The 13,966-nt window shown below is 24.2% G+C and overlaps 1 protein-coding gene across 1 annotated transcript in view; it reads left to right on the forward strand.

The window, feature by feature from the left end:
• Positions 1-1,724: 1,724 nt before the first annotated feature.
• LOC129610588 (steroid receptor seven-up, isoforms B/C) overlaps positions 1,725-13,966 on the forward strand; it is a 77,553-nt gene continuing 65,311 nt past the window's right edge. Inside the window, exon 1 of the mRNA XM_055523194.1 lies at positions 1,725-3,342. Coding sequence (XP_055379169.1) covers positions 2,805-3,342 — 538 coding nt within the window. The 5' untranslated portion in view covers positions 1,725-2,804. The remainder of the gene's footprint in view (positions 3,343-13,966) is intronic.

The raw sequence follows: 13,966 nt of genomic DNA on the forward strand, positions 1-13,966 counted from the left end.
TATGTATGCCCAACAATGTAACTTTACAATGAGCCGAACTACAAATTAAAGTAATTACGAGTATATTTAAAATGAATGACTGTTGAAAAGGTAAAATTCATTAAAAAAGTTATAAATATGGCTAAATGAAATAATTTTTTAAATATTAAATTTTAGTTTCTCTTACTTACACACTTGGAAAACTTTTAAGTGTTTCATACCACATATTATAACAGGGTGGGAAGGTTTCACCTATCCAACTCATACATACATATTTTATACATATGTATATCATTAAATATGAAGGCACATGTAATGAAAAATATACATAATAAAGAATATAATGCACATAATATATTATATTATCATAAAAACATACTTAAATAATATTATAATGTTATATTTTTCATACTTACCTACGTGATCATTGTAATTGTAAAATTTTAGTAGTGTTGAATGGTATACATTAAGTTCACGACATGAAATGCCAAAATTCATTCCACCTTTTAAAAAAGTTTTCCTTAGCCATTGTACTGCAAAACGAAAGCTTTATATAGAAAAATTATTACACTCTCTAAGCCATATAGATACTTAAGTAAATTCACAATTTATACATGTATAATTTTTTGTTAGTAACATTTTCACACACACAAATATATTTATTTAGTTAACATAATTATGATAAAATTATAACATGAAATATTTAAATATAATCAGATAAAATATAAATCTCAAATAATATTTATTATATGTATGTACATATATAAATTAATACCAACGTTAAAAGAATATTGCAATATTACAGAAATATTATTAAATTAATTTGATTTATATGTATGAGTATTGTATATACTAACCCATATAGTATATATTTGTATTGTAAAATCGTATAAGAATCGTATTGGATGCAAAACGATTTGGTTTGTCAATTTTCCATAAGAAAATAACTTTACCGTTAAAATATTATTTTTCTTATTTTCCATTATATTTTTTTCACAAACATACACATACAAAAAAAATTACAATATTTATGTGTGAGTATAGGTAATCGTCCTTGTATTTTTAGTGTGAATATAAAAATATTTTTGTATTATGTGCATATAGTGTGTCTTACAATATACCAATTTTGTATTTTGTTGCTTTGCACTCTTTTATTATTTTTAATGTTAAATTGAATTCAAAGGTTTTGAACCAATATTAGAATAGTATTTTTCTTTTAGTTGTATAACTACACTAGTACATACAGTTAAGTCATACATATGTAAATATTGGTAATTTAAAATTTTATGTGTTTGTATTCATTTGTATTTCTTTAAAGATTTGCTTCAATGCTCTTTATTAACATTGATGTGATTTTTTTCGGTTCAAACTTCACTTTTATAGTATAGTTTATTATTATTATGTGTATTTGTTATTTTACTTTTCCTCTTTTGACTTAAACCTTTTTATATTATCTATCTTTATTATTATTTTTTGTTTCTTTCTTATTCATATTTAATTTACATGATTTTTATACATGTATATATTTTATTATATATGAATATACAGTTAGATATTCATCTTAAGAGTGTATCTTATGTATAGAGAGATATTCTCATGTGTTGAGAGTATTTTAGATGTCGATGTGTCAGGTCGCTATGGTCGAGTCGGGTCGGGTCGTGTACCTTTTGCACCGACTGTTTTGCCAGTCAGCCTCTAAAAGGCCTTACGTTAACTACACATTTGACTGAGAGTCGAATTGAATAAAAAATAAATATAGAAAAAAATAAAATAAGAAATAAATAGAAAAATAATAATACACAAAAAAAAAATTAAAATAAAAACAAAATATATTTTTAAAAATAATATTTTTCATGATATTATTTATTTATTTTTTTTTATTTAATTTCTTATTTATTTTATAAGAAAATATTCTTATATATTTATATTATTTCAACTAAATATAAAATTTTCGCTGAATTACGAAAATTTAATAAATGAAACATTAAATTTAAATGCCAATTGAATAATAAAATTAATAATTTAAATTTTTATTAAAACAAAATCAATTTAAAATAAAATATTTATAATCCGTGTTAATTGAAACAATGAACTGGTTCGTTGTGCGGGCAAATAATTAATAAAATAGAAATAGAGAAAAAATATTTTTTTTTTATTTGAAATTTGAAAATAAAATTTTATTATTAAGATTTTTTTAAATACTTGGAGTTCAAGTAGTTCACAATATGATAGAACAGAAATAAATTAATTTTTTTGGCGGATTTATTTATATGTTATAAAATATTATCTGTATGTTAATTTAAAATTTAAAAACAAAAAATTTGAATATATTTTGAATGAATAATTGTGTTTTTATACGGAAATAAATTTCGGAAACAGTATTTTTTTTTCGATTGATTTGAGTTTTGAATTGTGAATGTTTATAAAGTATAAAAAAGTGGTAATTGATTTAAAATTTTGGCATTAATTATTTAATTAAAAAAAAATTATGAAAGAAGATGAAATGCAATTCTGATTCTATAATGTTCATGTTTAGATAATAAAATTCATGAAAAATACATAAAAATTATATAAAAATAATATTTAAGAAGGTGATCCCAAAATATGAATAGTTTACCAAAATTTTAAAAATTTTTATTTTTGAGAAATTTTTAATGCAAAAAGGGGAAAAGTAATATTGAATTATTATTCGAAATAAAAAAAAAACAAAAAAGTATATTCTTGCCATAAAAACTTTAAAATTTTTTTTTATTTTTTCCCCTGTTCGTTAGAAAACCGTCAAAATTATTACCCATAATTCATTGAGTGTGTACGGGGGTGGCGTTATGTGCGCCTCACCGTCCACAGCGACAGGATTTTTTAATCCGAGATCGCAAACATCTGATTTAACTGCACTAGAATTGGGTTTTACACGTGGTATGCCATTGGTTGCACCACCATGTCCACCAAGTGCATGGCATGATCCCAATTTAAGTAGTCATTTACCTGTATCATCATCAGCATCTAGTGTAAGTGCAACAACACCATCATCATTAATATCAACAAAAACAGAATTAACAAGTTTATCAGCTGGACATCATACATCTGGCGGGACAAATGGTAGTGGAGGTGGAGGTGGTGGTGGTTCTAATAATAATACAAATGATGGCACCAATAGTACAGGCAATAATAGTGGATTAGTACCTATTTTAAATAATAATACAGATTGTAAACCAATTAGCACAACACCTAGTTCACAAGCGAATAGTTCACAAAGTAGTAATGGTGGCTGTGGTTCACAAGCTGATGTTAAACCAAATATTGAATGTGTTGTTTGCGGTGATAAAAGTTCCGGTAAACATTACGGACAATTTACTTGCGAAGGTAAGTTTAATTTTGTTATTAATGCTTAATACTTTTAGAATTTTCGGATTTAATTATTTTAATCAGCGGCAATTTATTAAAAATGCATACACAGTTGCACATTAATTTAACCCAAAAATTTACTAATTGTTTTATTATTCTTCTATTTTTTTTTTGTTTTACTAATTTTCGAAAAAGAAAAACTGAATTTCATCATTTGAATACCCTAGGGAATGTGTAGAGAATTTACAAAAACAAATATGAAAACAAAATAATAGTAAAAAGAAAAATAAAAAAAAAAAGAATTTGCATCATCATTGTAAAGACATGAAAATCGTGAATTCCTTTTTTTAGTAAAGTTAAGTTTTGCTACGGAAAATTACAACAGTTAAATATGATGCCCATATATTTAATGATTTCCAATTGATTCATATATGTTAGGTCATTGAATTGGTTAATTCTGTTAAACTTTCTATTTAAATTATTTGAATTAATAAGATTTGACTGTAATTGTAGACTCCATTGTATATTAAAAATCAAGAAAAAAAATCTTCCTTTTATATGGAAAGTAAGATTTTTTAGGCAACTTTTAAAACTTATGAAATAGTTTGTATATAAAAAGTGATATAATAAGATATTGTGTTCACCTGCGGTTGCTGTAAGAATGCATGTTGTGTCATACAATTCAGAGAAAATTAATTCAGACTTAACAGATTTTATATGTGAAATAAATAATACCAAATATTATGTGGTGTATTTTTCAATAGATCTAAAAAGCCGTCGGAATAGCAAATTATTTGCATATTTCAAAGATTTTATTACGTGAATTTTTTATGTAAATAAGCTGTGAATTGCTAGTACAACAATATAAAACTAGGCTTTATATAAATTATTATTTTTAGTTTTTAGATAATATTATTATCTAAAAATTTTGGAAAAGTATAAAAAAATTAAAATTAAGTATAATATCTGAGAGCAATATTTGAAATGGATTTATTAGACTAGTTATTTATATTCAATATGTATTTAAGGAATTGTTGTGAATATAAGAAATTATTAATTTGAGTCAAAATAAAATTTAAATAATACCGGTATAATCAAGGTGGCACCAGTATGATGGCAAAAACGATATTATGATCACTGTTAATTCTAAATTGAATTTTGGTTGAATTGTGATCATTTTGAAAGTTGAATTTTGGTTAAATTGTAATCATAATACTGAGTTAAAAAAAATTTAATTTTCTCGGCTTGCATCCAATCATACTTCATAATCATAAACTCTTTGAATAACATCTGTGAAATAAAATTGAAGTTATATTGACTACAATATTCTGTTTTGACATTCTATATGACGTAGGTACTACGAAATATTATTAAATATCAGTATAAATTAATATTATTCATGAAGGTCATAATATTAGGTTATTCATGAATATACTCATGTTCGTATACAATTCGTAATTTGCATAATATTTAAGAAAATCATACAAGTACAAGTGCAATCTTTTAGAGAAGTAAAAATTTTTTGTAAAAAGGAGTTTCTCATACACATATGTCAAGTTTTCGTATTTTTGTTATTTATTTCAAAATTATTTTATTTTCTACAATTTATTTTTCAATATAACTTATAAAATTTAACTTCAATGTATTATAGTTATGTTTGAACATAAATCTTGTATACACGCATAGCAATTAACTAATAATAGTAACACACAAAAAAAAGGGCTGTAAGTAAATATAAAAATAATTTTAATCGACTCTAGTCAATTTTTTTTTAGAAAACAAAAACAATTCTAAAAATTTCTTTTCCCCCCACTCTTTTGCTTTAAACTGAAGTTATATTTTAGTTTTTAATATAATAGTTTTTTTTTATATTTAATAATGATTCATTAACTAGTTACTAATTCCACCTTCTTTTTCTATTGCCTCTTTGCGAACAACTTTTCCAATTTCATCGAAAGAATTAAATCTATAGAGAAAATTTGGGTTGTTGTAAAAAAAAAATGAAAAAAAAAAGCAAAATGTCCAGAAGATTTCTCATTGACGTGCACATTTGTTATTGTTTCTGTTGTTTTTTTCTAATACGCTTTTACTTTGTTCTATTATTTCTGTACCATTATACATGGTAGGTATGCTTTTGTATATGGATAACTATGAAAAATATATTATGTTCCATACGCGAATAATAGATCCATATACTGCGATATTACAATCGGCATACGGCATTCAACTATAAAAGAATCATTTATATTTTTTTTTTTATTAAAGAAGGAATATCTATCATATAAATTTAAAAAAAGAAAAAAAAACAGAAAACTACATTAAAAATCATAATAAAAACAACCAAAAAAAATGATTTCTCTCACCTTTGAACCGGTCACGATCATTTATTACAATCCGGAACATTATTTATGTACATATACAAACAAACACACAGAATATGCATTAATATGGATATACACAATAAGTATGTATGTACATATAATAGGAAAAATTCGTCTTTTCTCCTTAATATTTAAGGAAAGCTATTATAATATATGTTACAAAATTTCAGCGAGCCTAAGAATTGAATAACTCGAAAAGAAAAAAATATCCCAATTCTCAAATATATCTAAACTTTAACTAAATATATACATATATGCTTATATATATGTAAATAAATATATACACATATCTTGAGTACACATATTATATAAAAGTTGTAAATATCTAAAATTCTTAGACCGATACTATATAGTGGTCATGATTGTGATAGGTTCCAAAATCATGATAGTAATAGTTATTATGATATTAATGATAATTTTGATATTGATGACTATAATTCTAAAATGCCGATGAAACTATTTTGGTATCCGTCAAAAGAATTTTATACAAACTTTTATTTTATTATTTTTTCTTTTTTGTTGTTGTTTTTCTATTGTAATGTTTTTCTTTCTCTTTATTGCATTTTTCTTTTTTATTAAATTTAAGTTTATATATTACGGGTAAAATGCACATTTGTGCAAGGCAAGGATTAAATTATATTTTTGAATATTTATAAAAAGTTCCATATTGATCCTATCCTGCATATAGACTAGAAACACAATCATATAAGAAGAACACACAATATTATATTAAAAAGTTAAGATCTTAAGATTTTTTTTCTATAAATATTTTGTTAATGTAATTTTTGTTCTTATAGATTTTAGCATTGTTCATATTTTTAAAGTTTTGTTTCAGTTTAATACGCACTATTAACTATTTTAACAAACTTGTTATTAGTGATATGAAATTCCAACACTAAATACCTACATATGTACATAATATAGTCACAAAATTGTATTTTTATTTAAATTTTAAAGATGACCAAGGTAAAAAATTAATTTAAAAAAAAAAAATAATTATTTTGGGTTAGAATATTTTCAAACCCAAGAATATTTTCAATTTAGTGTTAAATAAATTAGTTTTCATTTATGAATCAGCCAGTTTAAGTGAAGAATTTAGAAAAGAAGTAAGAATTAATATTAAAGAGGAATTTTTCATTTTGCTATTAAAAACTTTTAATTGTAGGATTAACAATAATTTAATCAAACAATAGTTTTTCTAATATTTATAGTAAAAGTAGGTGTTGTATTTATATAAAGAAATTTATTATTAAATTAATATTTCATAAAATATTTGCATAGTGGCACGACACTATATAATAAACATCAATTTTTGACTAAAAATGAAATATTCATCTTTTTTAATTTGTATGTTAAACTATTATTAAACTCTTTTACCTAGTATTATGCCTACAATTTGCTTATATTACTAATTGCATGCAATTACTCAATTGGTACTTGTATGCATAATATAAATACATATGTATGTATGTATAGACACATGTATATCTTTATGGTTACATTTTCTTACCACGAAAATATGATCATGCTTACAAAAGAATAAGAAAATTATTATAAATTTTCAAAAATGTTTTAAAAATACTGTGTACATATGTACAAACATACCTCTTTCATAATTTTAATCAGACGGTTTATTAAATTTTCGCGCGATGAAAAATAAAATAGACTTAAATATTGCGCAATTTAATTTTTCATGATATTTTCTAAATTATTTTCATTTTTGTTTTTGTTGTCTTGCTTTTTTTTTTATTTTTGTTTTGTTTAAATCGTTTGACCACAAAATTCAATTCAATGTTTAAAATTCTTATGTACAATGTATACATGGCATACGATCTTCAAAGCTAAAACATAACGTATATTATATGTGCACATACCGATATGTTTATATATTTATGAGTACAAACGTACATATAAATATTTAATCGTTTAAAAAAAAAACAACAAAAAAGAATGCATTTTTCAAAGATCACTGTAGTGAAGATGCACTGATATCGCAATTCAAAATAACCTTTTTGCTTTTATATTATATTTTATTTTAGATAACTGTTTTGGTATGAAGACGGTTTATTTAATAGTGAATATAATATACATAGTTAATATATATATATATATGTATATATATAATTAGGTTGAGAGATATGCAACACACCCCCACTTTACATTATTGTGTTCTCTATACATTCTTCTGCACATATAAGTGATTTGTTATCTAAATTTTATTTTTATATTATTGCAATTTTAATTCGTTAACAAATTGATCTGAAATTCGAATATTTCATATGACGTACAAAAATATGTACATAAAATCATAGCAATAATATTGAAGGCTGTAAATTTAATAAATTCAATGTTATAAATTTTAAAATTGACCACAATGATTTTTTATTAGTTAGCCTAGGTATAGTCTAATTCTTGTCTAGTCAGTGTTTTTCTGGATATTATTCTTTCTTGATCCGTAGCGCAATAGACAAAAGTTTTAGTTTTCATAACATGCTTGAATGTGTACTAAATTTAAATTTAAATGTGTACATATGTTTTTTAATAGACAGATTGATAGGGCACCGGAAGCAAATTTAGGAAAATATTTGCTAAAATATATGTATAAGGTTTGAAATGTTATAAAAGAATCAAATGAAAAACTGTGGTACAACTACTTAACATAAGCAAAAAGTGGTAGTATGCAATCTTTAAATCAAATTATCTGTATAAGAACTGATTTTTAATAAACATAGGTAGCATGTAAATCCTTTAAAGACATTTATTAATGATAGAAAATCCTTTTTCAAGGACACTTTCTTATTGTTTACCTTATGGAACATTACAAAATAAAATCTATTCCTTGTTTAATAGAAACGGTTATAAAAAAATTTTTAGGTTGATATTAATATCACGCGAAAGTAACGATGCGGAAATAAAACGATTAGTTTGATATCCTGTTTAAAATTCATAAATAATATACATACTTGCATACATATTTTTTTTTAAGAATATTTTCTTAAAGAGCATTTTAAAATGATTACCTAAGAATGAATATTTTAAAAAAAATATTAACTCTTTGAATGCCGATTGACTAAAATGATCGTTCCTTTGGAATATTTATGTTTAAAATATATTTAAGAGAACATTTTTAAATTTTAGTGCACGAACATTTTTCTCAGATTGTTAAATTTCGATGTTAATGTATTTTATAGATTTAATATCACAACATAAAGTCATTATGTCTTCTTAAAAAATTCAAATTGGCATTAATTACAGTGAGTTTTTAAAATTTTAGGCAACCAAAAATTTAACTTCAATTCTGTAGTTTTAATTAAGTACATTTTCCTTTCCTTTTACTATTTAAAATTTCTAAGTTTTATTGCCTTAAATTAATTCGATATTCGATGGCTTTTAATTTGCTAATAAAATTAGTCTGTTATAATACAAAAAATACAACTGTAAAAATGTCAAAGTTAATTGACTTACACAGTCACCTTAAATGTTATTCGAATGAAGTCAACAATATTTTTAATAAAAAATTGTTTATATAAAATTAACAGATGTCAAATTTTATTCTTATTATTTTTGAAGTTACCATAATTAATCTTTTTTACAACGGTGAAAAAATCCAAATGTACTTAAATTGCACTTATAGCATTTCGTTAAATAAATTTTGCTTTTTTTTCTTTCTTGTATATTTCAATCCATCTTTCTTGAACATCATCGAAAATTATGATGAGAAAAAAAGTAACCCTATAAATTATTTAAAAATCATAATGGGCTAACAAAAATATACGAAAATGAATAATAAGGAAAATGGATTAAGCACTTTTGTTTTTGGTTTTAATATTAATGTGTATTAAACTAAGGAGTGTGCAAAAGTTTTTCCTAAAAAAAATAAAAATCGAGTGTTTGCATTCCACTATAAACTCCGTTTACATAAACTAAGTTTACATAAACTCCGTTTGGTTTATTTTATAAAATAGTACGTTGAATCCAAATTCATTATTTTAATTAATCAAATGGTAGTTCAATCTACATACAGCATAGGAAACGGAATAGTACTGGGATGCCACCTTATATACAAGTTTTGTTAATTGCATTTATTATAGGCAATATTTTTATTTTGGTAATCGCATTAACCAGTCAAATTCCTTTTTAACTGTAAAATTTGTTCATTAAAAATAAATATTTTTGCTGTCAGATCCTTTAATCTTAAATTGTAAAAAGATTACTCGCATTTTTTTAAAACTTTCCTCTAGTCCTCTATTTATGTTTAATGAAAATATCAACTATAACCCCGAATGCATTAAATTGAAACCAAGAATTATATTTGTACTTGGGATATTCTTCCTCATTTAAAATACATTTAAAAAAAAATGTAAAAAAAACATAAACATTTTTTTTTACCTGAACCTTTTTAAGAATTCCGAAGCTAATATCGATGAGGACAATATGATCAAAAAAGAAAAACAAAACTTAACAACAATAATAACATCAATACCATCATAATTCTATTATTATTTCATCATCGCCATTAACATCGTCATCATTGATATTAAATACTTATTTTGATTTTATGTATGGATGTATGTCTTTATAATGTTATGTGATGAGTAAGAAATTGATGATGATGATTTGCACAACATAACTCTTTCACGGCTATCCACCACTTATTTCATTTTTTTACCTTTAATAGTAAGTATCATATAGCATGATGATGACGATGATAATAATCATAAGTTGGTTCTACATACGAGTACTATACGAACATTCATCATTATTATTCATTAACGTATGATAGACAAACGCATAAGCAACAAATTTATTTTTCTATACAAATATGTGCAAATAATCTATATACATACATATATATATATATATACATATATACCTTCTTATTTGAGTATATAGAGGCTAAAAATGTAAATAAAAGTTCACATTGCTTTTAACGATAGGTTTTAAGTTATAATATTATAATATTTTTGATATGTCAAGAATGCTGTTATTATTATATTCTAAACGTCATATAAATACAGGTTTATATGTTATTATGTGTATGTATGTATATACCATTTAACCATTTAATATAATTCGCATTCATTCTTTCATTTTTTCACTTTATAACCATAAATAATATTTTTACGAGTAAATCCATTCATCATATCCATGAAGACTGAGCGACTCATTCAGTCAGTCAATATGTTATAAAGAAATTTCATTGTATAAATATTTCATACGTTCACATACTGTAAAATTTAAAGGTTTTCCTTTTTACAAGATCTAATCCAAGAGATGTGTTCGAATATTGTTTTCTGTTACTATTTATTACTTTTTTTCGATTTTTTTTATATGTTTTATAACTGCAACGGTGTTTATTGTACATAAGAATGTACGGCTCACGTTTGAATGATTCTCCGATTTTCTTGTTATAATCGCTTTTATTTTCCTGCTTTTTTTGTTGTTAAAATTTGAGATTCTAGAGTGAAGAATACGATGTTTTGATCGTGGTAACAAGGTTGAAAATAGAAAATTAAAAAAATAATAACGTAAAAAAATGAATATATATATAGGTATACACAGAGGGAAGAAAAAAACTGACGAAAAAAATTTTATAGGGAATATTAGGATTAGTATTGTTGTTTTTGTTATTTTATTATATGAATAAGCAGATAATAACAATGAAATTTTATGACCAATTAGATCGACCTTTGATCAATTTAAAGATCGATTTGGTCAATAATAACAATAATAATAATAAAAATAAAAAGAGGCGAAAGAGTTTAATGTGCTGAATTTCTTTTTTTGTTCTTTTTTTGGGGAAAGTTTTGGTATTATTAATAATATTTATAATATTATGAAAAAAAAAGCTTGTGATTTAGGATATTATCCAATTATGAAATTTTACATATACATACGTATACATATTATATATAAGATTTGAAGATGATTATTACCGTTAAACAAGGTTGAAGGTGACTTGAAAAATAAAGACAATTTTTAGACGTGCAAAAACCACTTTTGTATGGGTTATATTCTTGTTCAAAAATTAATTAGCCCAGAGATTGAATTTTTTTTGTAAAAGATTAAATTAAAATAGAAACTCAAAAAAATTTTTATGAAGTTGCAATTAATTCAACTACATAGGTATTTTATCGAATTCGAAAATGTATTGAACCTGCATACTTAAGATAACACAAAGTTTTTAACTAAGTTTTTTAATATTTTCTTAAAGCAAAACGTTAAAATGGTTAATCTGTTCTGCAAGTTGTAAGTGAGCCCCCTAATTTTCATAACACATTTAAAAAAATTGAGTGCATTAATTGAGTGCAGTCCTATGTTTTTGAATCAGTGCATAACTGCACTAATGGTTCATAAGTGTAGAACTGATTTTTGAAGTGAGAAAAAAAACGGAGATTTACCGTTGAACATAAAAGTTTTTGTTTAATATATATACATACATATATATTTTATATACTCAAGATCACCACAGATTTGTCTAGATCACTTGCATTTAACTGTTTTAAAAAATAAAATAGAAATATTATTACGCTTACATTATAACTTTTATTGAGTGCATTTCATTTAACTTTATTTAATTGTTTTCATACAAAATATTTTATGCTATTAATTATTAGTTCTATTGTTTCAGATGTTACAGAAAGACCAGGCAAAAGAACTAGAAAAACTAAAAACAAAAAGTTCATGTTTACAGGTTTATTTATCTAGACTTGCGTGTTAAAAATGTACGTACTTTATGATTAAAAAACAAATAAAAAATTACCAACAAAAAAATTAAAAGAGCAAATCCCATGCAACGCGTTTCAAATCGGTGCTTTTCTTTCTAATGAAAATTAACCTCTTTTGCAGAGGTAAGCTAGTTCAACTGAAATTATGCATACATATATATATATATATATATATACATTTTCATTTATACATATGTACATGTACATCGTACACGTAAATTTAAAGAATTTTATAATTGAAGCGGAAGTAAATTTTTTTTTTAAGCATTATAAATATCGTAATTTAATTTAATTATTAAAAATATAATGTGTTGGAACACCAAATAACTTTAGAAACTATTTATTCGTTTAATATTGATTAAAATTTATATTGATCTGTGGCTCTGCTTTGCTTTAAATTTAGAAACATTTAAAAAATAAAGTTGGGTCAAACCAATGGTTTGTATTGTAGCACTTTTCCCTTCAACAAGTGAAAATTCTGCTTTTAAATACAATCTATGTGTACCTACCGCACTATTAAAATTATTTTCATTCATACATAAAACTATTTCTAGGATTGCCTATATTTAGGATGGCGCATATGAAATAAAGCGAAAATTAATATAAAAAGGGGTTAACATAATGCTCGATTTTAAGGTTTAATTGTGTGAGTTAAGAAAAATAATTATATTTTTTAATTTCATGGAATTTACCGTTAGCTTTTTGCGTTTATAAAAATTTGAAAAAACTTGCGGTTTCGGAAATATAAGGTGTCAAAAATTCAAATTTTACGAATTTCAAGAGGCGATAACTTGAGAGGGGGTGGAGATGCAAAAAAATTTTCTTCTAACGAAATAAACTATTTATTAAGGTCTAAAAGCCCCTAAAATTTCAATCTTCTACAGACTGGGATCTAGAAGAAAAACGAGATCAAAAATTTGTAAAAAAAGACCTTTAGATAACGGTAAATTTGAACGGCCATTTTGTTTTTCTAAAGTTTAACTATAGTATACCGCGCTAGGGGAAGAAAGCCGCTGCCTTTCTGCGTTTGAAAAAATTCAAAAATGCTTACGGTTTCATTGTAACAAATATTTAAAAAAGGCCATTTTTAGGGTTTTGGAGGGGTATAACTTCTAGAGGGGGGAAGATAGGTAAAAATTTTGTTCTACGGAAATAAGTTTCTAGTCAAGATCTATGTACGTATGAAATTTCAGCTTTCTATCTTCAAGGGTGTAGAACTTTTGTAAACAAAAAAAGTGTCCACGGACGGACGGACGGACGGACGGACGGACAGAGTGAAACTAATAAGCACCTTTTTCAAAAATTTTTTTGGAAAAGTGCTAAAAATTTTAATTTCAATTATTAAGCAGTTGGAGTGACAATAATAAGTTGCCGATTATTGCCGTGAAATTTATAAGAAATGTTTATGTATGTATATTTGTTTTGAATTTCAGCCTGAAATTATGCTATATATGATTTTGTACTATAATTGCACACATGTAATTGCCACATTTAATTTTTATCAATATACCGGTTTACACGTTGTATTAGAAA

The sequence above is a fragment of the Condylostylus longicornis genome, unplaced genomic scaffold, assembly GCF_029603195.1.
Source record: "Condylostylus longicornis isolate FDR11 unplaced genomic scaffold, ASM2960319v2 ptg000045l, whole genome shotgun sequence".
Classification (NCBI taxonomy): Eukaryota; Metazoa; Arthropoda; class Insecta; order Diptera; family Dolichopodidae; genus Condylostylus; species Condylostylus longicornis.